The 9,971-nt window shown below is 34.5% G+C and overlaps 1 protein-coding gene across 1 annotated transcript; it reads left to right on the top strand.

Annotated features, from left to right (window-relative positions):
* The first annotated feature begins 228 nt into the window (after window positions 1-228).
* On the top strand, window positions 229-5,682 carry LOC120074387 (CDPK-related kinase 5-like). The gene is made up of 11 exons (XM_039027491.1): window positions 229-1,142; window positions 1,815-1,945; window positions 2,097-2,138; window positions 2,282-2,390; window positions 2,876-2,954; window positions 3,054-3,350; window positions 3,429-3,541; window positions 4,279-4,386; window positions 4,469-4,531; window positions 4,616-4,783; window positions 4,944-5,682. Exons 1-11 carry the CDS (start codon window positions 576-578, stop codon window positions 5,076-5,078), a joined length of 1,812 nt encoding a protein of 603 aa, XP_038883419.1. The 5' UTR covers window positions 229-575; the 3' UTR covers window positions 5,079-5,682.
* The last annotated feature ends 4,289 nt before the right edge of the window (window positions 5,683-9,971 follow it).

Here is a 9,971-nt window from a genome sequence, read left to right as displayed (position 1 = left end):
TGAAAAATACTAATTTTCAGATCAATCCAAGACTAAATTAAAAGATAAAGATATGTTTTTATTGATCCCAAAAAATGAGATTACATATACAGACACACAGACCATTAAGATTCACGCCACGTGTCCGAAAGTTTTATAAAAAAATGGGCGTGTTTTTTTGACCTCTCAATTTATCGGCCACCGAAACAAGGCCTCCTCTTTCTAAGTATAAAGTTTTTAAGAGAAGAAGAATATAAAGCCATGGATTTATTCAATGTCACGTTATTCAATGTTTGATCTTACTTTAAATTAAATTTAATTGTTTCCTTTAATTCAATTGAATTTGGGTGGAAATAGGAAAGGTGAAGGTGGGGAGAAGGAAAGGCATCGTCGTTTGGGGTTTGTGATTTGGATCTCCTATCTCTCTGGCAGCTTAAGAGAGATAACTAAGACTTCGATTTCTATATTTAGATTTCCGTTTCTTCAGGAAGTGAGGATTATAGTTTCGAATTTGGTTTTCAATCTGCATTATCTTATCTCACGCTTTGTGCTACAAATCCAGTGTTTGATTTCCGGCGTTTTAGGGCCCTAAATCCATGGGTGTTTGTGTTTCCAAACCCTCCACCACGACCGTCGTCGCTGTTCCGGAGATTCAAGATGCTCCGCCGCTGTCGGAGCCACTTCCGCCCTCAGTCGATAGCGGAAACCGTAGCAATGCGACGAGGGAGGAAGAGAAAATTCATTTCGAGTTGGAAGTTCCTAAGAAGTCGCCCTACTTCCCTCTTTTCAGTCCAAGTCCCGCTCACTATCTCTCCTCGAAAAAGTCTCCGTTGAGATCTCCGGCGAATGTGAGCTCCAATTCCACGCCCAAGCGGTTCTTTAGGAAGCCATTTCCTCCACCATCCCCTGCAAAACATATCATGGCTGTACTGGCGAGACGGCACGGCTCAGTGAAGCCGAATGAGGCATCGATTCCAGAGGGGAATGAGATTGAAGGACCTGGTCTAGACAAGAGCTTCGGATTCTCCAAGCATTTTAGGAACAAGTATGAGCTTGGAGAAGAGGTTGGGAAGGGGCATTTTGGCCACACATGCAGAGCGACCGTCAAGAAAGGGGAACTTAAAGGGAAACAAGTTGCTGTGAAAGTCATCCCCAAAGCGAAGGTCTGCTACCTTTTTCCTCAGTTTCAAACTGAATTTTTGCTCCTCTCTATGCATAAATATATTGCCCTTTATGTTTATTGAGAGAAGGGTGGATCACTTGTTAATCTTGATATTTATGAGGCTATGCTGATGCGATCTGGAAAAAGTATTGTTATATCCTCTTTAGAATGGTTTAGCCTTTTCCTTCATAGCTAATAATCAGAAACCTTGCTTTTACAAAGATTCAAATGTCATGGAAATTTTACGTATTTTGAAAAGTTGACTTCATAGATCAATTCTTGATCTCAATTGGTTGCCAATCCATAGACTTTAAGATCCATTTGATTTCCAATTTTGAAGCTTACATTAGTATGGTGCTGCCCCACGATGTTGACTCTACCCAACCAACACCAGACCTATTAGAAGTCTAGAACTTGAAATTGTAGAAACATTTTTGTGGACTGGCAACTAGTAACAGTTCCATTACGCTTCACAGTTTTATTTCGATTTTCTTCTTTTTAATTTAAAATATTTAGGTATTCTACATTAATGTTCAATTTATATCTTATTTGAAGCAGAACATAATATAATATTATGATCATGCATATCCCTAAAAATCTGTGGCATCCTCTGGCAATGGGCTTTTGTTACTTGTTTCTATTTGACTGATCCTGTTTCATGACCTGTTGACAGATGACCACTGCCATTGCCATTGAGGATGTAAGAAGGGAAGTGAAGATATTGAAAGCTCTGAGTGGACACAAAAATTTAGTACATTTTTATGATGCATATGAAGATCATGACAATGTCTATATAGTAATGGGGTAAGCTCAAAACTCTTCTTTATTATAATTACATGCATGTGTGGGACTGTTATTATGCTCTGCATATTACTTTTCCACCTCTATTTATTCTGACTAATTTGTAACGAAGTTTATTTTGACGGATTGTATGTATGTTCTATGCAATTTTCAGATTATGTGAGGGAGGAGAGCTCTTGGATAGAATACTCTCCAGGTAACCTACCAATTACATAACTTTTTGTCCGCATTTTTACCAAGGAGTCATTCTGCTTTATGGTTTCTGGGTCTTTTATAGGGCTTGGGGTTGACTGGCTGATGATGTTTGTTCTTTTTCCTTCTTTCCCCCCACTATGGCAGAGGTGGGAAATATACAGAGGATGACGCAAAATCAGTCTTGATACAAATACTCAACGTGGCTGCATTTTGCCACCTCCAAGGGGTGGTGCACCGGGACCTTAAGCCTGAGGTAAACAAAATACCAATTTTTCATTGTTTGGATACTCTTGCATTGCCATTTTGGAAGATACTCACCCCTAATTTGAAATATCCAATTTTCTTATATGATGAACTCTCCTTTTTATGACCGACAAATTGAAACCCCCAATCGTTGGGGCAACCTATCTTTTCCCCTTTCCTTCCTGCGGTAGTTTGTATGAATGAGATGGAAAAAAAAGTAGAGTAATCAGAAAACACTTTCATTGTTGGTACTTGATGTATACGAGTTGTGAACAAGTTCTCACTTTCCTTGCTGGACTTGGTGGAAACTGTAACACCATATATATATGAAAAGCATCTTTAGATAGTTCTCAGCTTCTCAAGACTATGTAGTTACACTTCCCTTCCTTCCCTCTTCAGCTGTTCCCTTAGTTGTCATGATATTTATATATACATATACATCTATATATTATACAAACTGAAACTGGTACCTAATATAGCTGTTTTCTCGTTCAGAACTTTCTATATACGTCAAAAGATGAAAGTTCACAATTGAAGGCTATAGATTTTGGCTTATCGGATTTTGTTAAACCAGGTTTGTTTTTTCTTTTCCTCCAAATACTAAAAAAACTGATTTTGCTTGTAATGGCTCTTGAAATTGTTGTATAATTATGATCTTATGATTTATTTGCAGATGAGAGGCTCAATGACATTGTTGGCAGTGCTTATTATGTAGCTCCTGAAGTTCTACGTAGATCTTATGGCACTGAGGCTGACGTCTGGAGTATCGGTGTTATTGCATATATTCTGCTTTGTGGCAGCCGACCATTCTGGGCTAGGACTGAGTCTGGCATTTTTAAGGCTGTCTTGAAAGCTGATCCAAGTTTTGACGATCCACCTTGGCCATCGTTATCATCTGAATCTAGAGATCTTGTTAAGGGCCTTCTGAATAAAGACCCAGAGAAAAGAATGACTGCTGCTCAAGCTCTAAGTGAGTACTTTAAACTTTGAAGTTCTTTCTATCTTTTGATTTCTACCTCTTCTTATCAACTCAAGTATTTACATGCAGGTCATCCTTGGTTTAAAGATTCTAAAGAAGTGAAAATTCCTCTTGATGTACGTTTGCTTAAGCTTATGAGAGTTTATATGTGTTCATCGTCTCTCAGAAAAGCTGCTCTAAAGGTATGCGCTGTGCCATTCACTTCTAGTAACCCTTTTTCCTTCTTTTTTGTTTTCTTTCCTCCTGTGGCTATTACTTGAGGTTGAGAAAACAATGTCTTTGAGGCCATGATGCAAAATATAATAAACAAAACTCAGCAATCAAATGTTAAAACCTCCATGGAAATGAGCTTCAGAAAATGTTCTTTGAGCACCCTAATATGTAAATATACCCATCTCATTTATACAGCACAAAGTAGTATCTGCTTTCTGGACAATTTTGCCATCCCGAGGTTTGATCATTTGTCGAGCTTCTAGCCACAATATTGTCTTACAATACAGTGTGAACTTTGTAATAGAATGGTGGTTTTCCAAACTCTCTTTTCAACATTTGTAGATCGAAGTTTTTAAAGAAGGAATTTCTCGAACTTTTTGTAGTTAACAAATTAAATTGCATTGTCGTAAATTGTCATTTTAGCCACCAAATTTTGGCTATTTATTCTTGCTAAGTATACTCATGGGAAATTCCAGTGAATCCCTCCTGTGTTCTTGAGTAGCACTAAACTGATCTCATAGGGTCAAATTATGAAAAATAAAATGTTTACTTCTCCGGAAATATCAGTGACCCAGATGAACAATGAACCTCAACTTTGGAGCCATAGACATTCTTTTTGGAGTTACTTCAATTCACTTTTGACCTTTTTTTATGTGGTCCCTGAACTTGTGCTAGTTTTTACAGTTTCTTTCCTATGGTTGTGCAGGCACTGTCAAAGACATTGTCTATAGATGAACAAAGCTATTTTAAAATTCAGTTCGCACTTCTGGAACCAAACAAAAATGGTACCATAAGCTTGGAAAACATAAAAGAGGTCTGTATCATCTCTCTCGTCTTTCCTCTTTTTTCCATTGTTTTTATTTCTTTCTGAGATCTCATCATTTTATCCTGTCCAGACTCTGATGAAAAATGGAACAGAGGCAATGAAGGAATCGCGAATTATGGACTTTTTAGCATCGGTTAGCTACTTCAACTGCTCATGGCATAAAAATGTCTTTGTATTTTTATAAAATCTCAATCCTTTTACCTCTCTTTCATGGCAGCTCAACGCATTGCAATTCAGAAGGATGGACTTTGAGGAGTTCTGTGCAGCTACACTTAGTGTCCGTCAACTAGAGGACTTCAGTCACTGGGAACAACTTGCTCGCAGTGCCTATGAACATTTTGAGAAAGATGGAAACAGGGCAATCATGATTGAGGAACTAGCTTCGGTACGTTCAATCAATCATGTGTTTAGTTTGTTATAATTCCATACGCTTAGATAAAGTGTTCGAATGTGAGAACGTAGAATTTTATTGATAGAAAGAGAGAAGTTTTAGCCATCATCATGTGCTTAAACTCGCTTTTCTGATCTTATTTACTCTTCATCAGGAACTTGGTCTGAGCCCTTCGGTCCCTGTTCACGCGGTTCTTCAAGATTGGATCAGACCTACTGATGGGAAGCTGAGCTTCCTTGGGTTTGTCAAACTATTACATGGGTCATCAAGCAGGATTGGTAGACGTTGATAATAGGTCGTATTCAAAGTAGGGATCTCAAAACTACTGATTACTCTCTGCCTTGGTTAAGCGCAGAATGAGAGGTGGCGAAAAGATTTGGTGTGCCCCCCAATTCCATAAACTTTCATCGGAGCTGCCAGCGTTGCCGATCTCGGCAAGATTGTTCATCTTCAAGCAGCAGCAGAAGCAGCAGAGACTGCAAATCTCTCAACTACTCTCACATCCATATGATAATGGAGGTGAAGCCTAGGCTAGGCGTTTATAGGTTCCACTGTTGTACAGGTGTTGTAAAATATGTTAAGTTTCAGGTGATTAGAAGATTATATTACAGCAGTTCTGACGAAATGTCGATTCATCAAGAAACCATCTTGTTCAATTCTCTCTTCTTTACACGGTTATTCACTAGAGCTTCCTCCTATGAATGCAGCAGCTGAAAAGGATCATAATTCTAATTCGTCATTGAAGTTCCCTTTGGTATATTCTTATTAGTATATAAATAGAGAGTTGGAAGAGAAAAAAGGAAAAAAGAAAGATGAATCAGTGGATGTGTGTGTTTGTGTGAGAAAGGAAAAGGCTAAATAAATTAAATCATGTCTCTAGATTTTGATTACTACAACATGTAGTCATTGTTGATGATATATGCTTTTATCTAGTGGACTTTTGTAGGAATTCTTGAACTTAGAAATGATTTAAAATTATAAGCTAAATGATATAAATATGCTTTTTGTAGTTTGTGTCAAAAAAGTGGAAGGATATCTTTACCCGGCAACTATTGGTACTTTATTTGAAAAATACTTGTAAAACTTTCAAAAGATTCAAAAAAGTTAAAAAAAAAAAAAACTTATTAATAGTATATGGTTAACAAGTTGAATTAATACCTTGAACTTATATATTTTTTTTTTTTTGTGAATATGAGGAGAATAACGAGAATACAGATATCAATAAAATATAATATTAAAATAAATATAATATAATATAATAAATAAATAAATTTTAAAATAAATTAAACATAATATATAGATTAACAAAATATCAAATAAGAAAGTTCTCTAAATTCTCTACTTTCTCCAATTTTTATGGACTTTACCCAATGTGTCTTCCAAAATCCACCAAATGCCACTATTTATAGGCAATTTGGCAAGAGGTGAATTACATGGACACTAATGTGTAATGTTAAGATACATGAACAACACTTTGAGAAATGGAACTATGACACATGGTCAATTGACACTATGCATGAGCATCTAATGGGCATTTACCATCATTATATTTATAATACTTTCCTTTAAATGCCCATTATATATATAAAATATGTCTCGTTAAAATCTTACTGGGAAAAAACCCAATGGAAAAAAAAATCCTAATAAAGGGAAAAGAGTACATATTTCATATAATTTATACTTCTAGAAAGTATATTTAGTCCCCCTCATAGAAACATCACTTGAGATCTCTGAGTCATCGCATTCCAATATTGTGCACCAGTTTTCAAAGATTGCGGTAGGTATTGCCTTTGTAAATAAGTCTGTTAGGTTATCTTTCAAACAAATTTGTTGTATAGTAATATCTCTATTTTCATCAAGATCATGAGTTTAGAAAAGCTTTGGAGAAATATGTTTTGTTCTATCTTCTTTAATATATCTTCCTTTGATTTGGGATATGCATGTTGTGTTGTCTTCGTATAATATTGTTGGAAGATTTTTATTAGAAGACAAACCACATGTTTCACGAATTTTCTTAGTTATTGATCTTAGCCATATACATTCTTGGCTAGCCTCGTGAATTGCAAGAATTTCAACATGATTTGAGGAAGTAGCCATTATAGTTTGTTTCACTGACAGCCATGATACAACAGTTCCTCCATATGTGAATAGGTAACCTGTTTGAGATCTAGCTTTATGTGGATTAGATAAATATTCAGAATCTGCATAACCAACTAAATCAAAATTTGATTTATTTGAATATAACAAACCCATATCAATCAGTCCTTGGAACTAATGGAGTATAGGCTTAATTTCGTTTCAATGTCTTTTTGTTGGAAAAGAACTATATCTTACTAATAAATTTACTGAAAATGCAATATCTGGTCTTGTATTATTAGCAAGATACATAAGTGCACCAATTGCACTAAGATATGGTACTTCAGGACCAATAAGTTCTTCATTATCGTCTCGAAGTCGAAATATATCTTTCTTCACATTTAGTCAACGAACTTCCATTGGAATGTTCAATGAATGTGATTTGTCCATATAGAACATTTTCAAAATTTTTCCTATATAAGTTGACTAATGAACAAATATCTCATCTGCTAAATGCTCAATTTATAAGCCAAGACAAAATTTTGTTTTTCCGAGATCTTTCATCTTAAATTCTTTTTTAAGATATTCTATTGCCTTTGAAAACTCTTCAGAAGTTCCAATTATATTTAAATCATCAACATATACAGTTATAATAGCAAATCCTGACTGTGATTTCTTTATAAAAACACACGATTATATTTGATTATTTTGTTATCCTTCTTTCAACAAATATCCACTCAGGCGATAGTAACACATTCATCCTGATTGTTTTAATTCATATAGCGATCTCTATAACTTTATTGAATGCAATTCCCGGGAATTTGATTTAAATGTTTCAGGTACCTTAAATCCTTATGGGATTCTCATATAAATATCATTAGCAAGAGATTAATATAATATGCTGTGATTACATCCATAAGATGCATGTCCAAATTTTCATACATAGTCAGACCAATTAAATATCTTAATGTAACTACATCCAGTACCGGAGAATACGTCTCCTCATAATCAATACTAGATGTTTGTGAAAAACCTTGTGCAACTAGTCTTGCTTTATATCTTGTGACCACATTATTTTTCATTTCTTTTCCTCACAAATACCCATTTGTATCCTATAGATTTGACACCTTTTAGTATTTGGGCTACTGGTCTAAAAACCTGACGTTTTGAAAGTGAGTTTATTTCTGTCTCGATCGCTTCTTTCTTCTGGAGCCAATCTTTTCTAAGTCGACATTCTCCAACAGATTTCGGTTCAGAATCCTCACTTTTAGATATAACATCAAGAATAACATTATACGCAAAAATATCGTCAATAATTACATGAGTTCGGTTCCATCTCTTTCCAGTCATAACATAGTTTATTGAAATCTCACTATTATCTTTACGTATTTCATCTTCCTCACTAGTCATATCAAGGATCTTTTCATGCGTATTTATATCCTCAACGAAGTCTTCTTGACTATTTATTATTTTTCTTTTTCGAGGATTTTTATCTTTGGAACTCACTAGTCTACCATGATTCTTGCGTGTTCTAGACTCATTAATGACAACTTACTGTGCTAAGATATCGATTTTCAAAGGAACATTTGCAATTGGTATATGTGACTTAGTTACTTTCTTTGCATCTATAAATGCATATGGTAATTGATTTTCTATATTTTACAAATGAATTATCTTCTAAACTTCAACTTCACATTGATCTATAAGAGGATCTAAATGAGACAATAACAATGCATCATGTAATTTCTTTTCCAACTTCTTAATTTTCCCCCTAATATTGGAAAATTTGTCTCATTAAAATTACAATCAACAAATCCTGCAGTAAATACATCATCCATTAGAGGTTCAAGATATTTAATAATTGATGGAGAATCATATCTAATATATATTCCTAACCTCTTTTGAGGACCCATCTTAGTACGTTGTGGTGGAGTAATTGGGATATATACTGCATATCCAAAAATTCTCAGATGGAAAATATTTGGATCACGGCCATAAACTATTGTAATAGTAAGTACTTATGATAAGATACTAGCTTAATGCGTACAAGTGACGCTGCATGCAAAATAGCATGTCCCAATATTGATGTAGGAAGCTTAGTTCTCATAAGCAATAGTCTAGTAATTAACTGCAAATGTTTTATGAATGATTCTGTTAAACCATTTTATGTATGAACATGAGCTATATGATGTTCAATACTTATTCTAATTGACATACAATAATCATCAAAACCTTGGTATGTAAATTCACTAGCATTATCAAGACAAATAGTTTTAATTGTATAATTAGGAAATTGTGCTCTTAACTTAATTATTTGAGCAAGTAATCTTGCAAATGCAAGATTTCAACTTGATAATAAGCACACATATAATCATCTGCTGGATGCGTCTGTTAATACCATAAAATATCCAAATGGTCCATTTTTTGGGTTAATAGGTCGACATGTATAACCATGAATTTGTTCTAAAAATGTAGGTGATTCAGTCCCCACTATAGCTGGTGATGGTTTAATTATCAATTTCCTTTGAGAGCAAGCATCACATGATAATTCATTAGATTGAAGAATCTTCTGACTCTTCAATGGATGACCATTTGGATTCTCAACAATTCTTCTCATCATTATAGTTTTTGAATGGCCTAATCTGTCATGTCAAATTGTAAATATATTTGGATTCATGAACTTCAGTTTCATTGTTGCATATATTTCAATTACTCGCATATGAGTATAATATAATCCAGATGATAAAGCACAGACCTCTTCTAAGATATGTTTTTCATATGAGACAGTAGATATGATACAAAGATACTCCATATTATTCTTTCTATCATTCTCAATATGATAACCATTGCAACATATATCTTTAAAACTAAATAGATTTCTTTTTGATTGACTAGAAAACAATGCATTGTCAATTGTAAATTTTGTTCCTCTAGGCAAAATAATATTTACGTTTCCAAACCCTTCAATTAAGTTTGCAGAACCTGATATTGTATTGACTTTTGCTTCCAACATTATCAGTTTGGAAACATATTTTCTACTTGTAAATATTGTATATGTAGTTGCACTGTCTGCCAAACATAGATATTCTTTACTCATTTTTTAGTC

This window comes from Benincasa hispida, chromosome 3, assembly GCF_009727055.1.
Source record: "Benincasa hispida cultivar B227 chromosome 3, ASM972705v1, whole genome shotgun sequence".
Lineage (NCBI taxonomy): Eukaryota > Viridiplantae > Streptophyta > Magnoliopsida > Cucurbitales > Cucurbitaceae > Benincasa > Benincasa hispida.
This window is presented reverse-complemented; position numbering and strand designations above follow the sequence as displayed.

Bases quoted from the DNA above. Each gene is read 5' to 3' on its own strand.
- LOC120074387 (XM_039027491.1), top strand. From the start codon at position 576: ATGGGTGTTTGTGTTTCCAAACCCTCCACCACGACCGTCGTCGCTGTT. The intron at 2,139-2,281 runs GTAACCTACCAA...CCACTATGGCAG, and splicing joins TTGGATAGAATACTCTCCAG to AGGTGGGAAATATACAGAGG. The intron at 2,391-2,875 runs GTAAACAAAATA...TTTCTCGTTCAG, and splicing joins ACCGGGACCTTAAGCCTGAG to AACTTTCTATATACGTCAAA.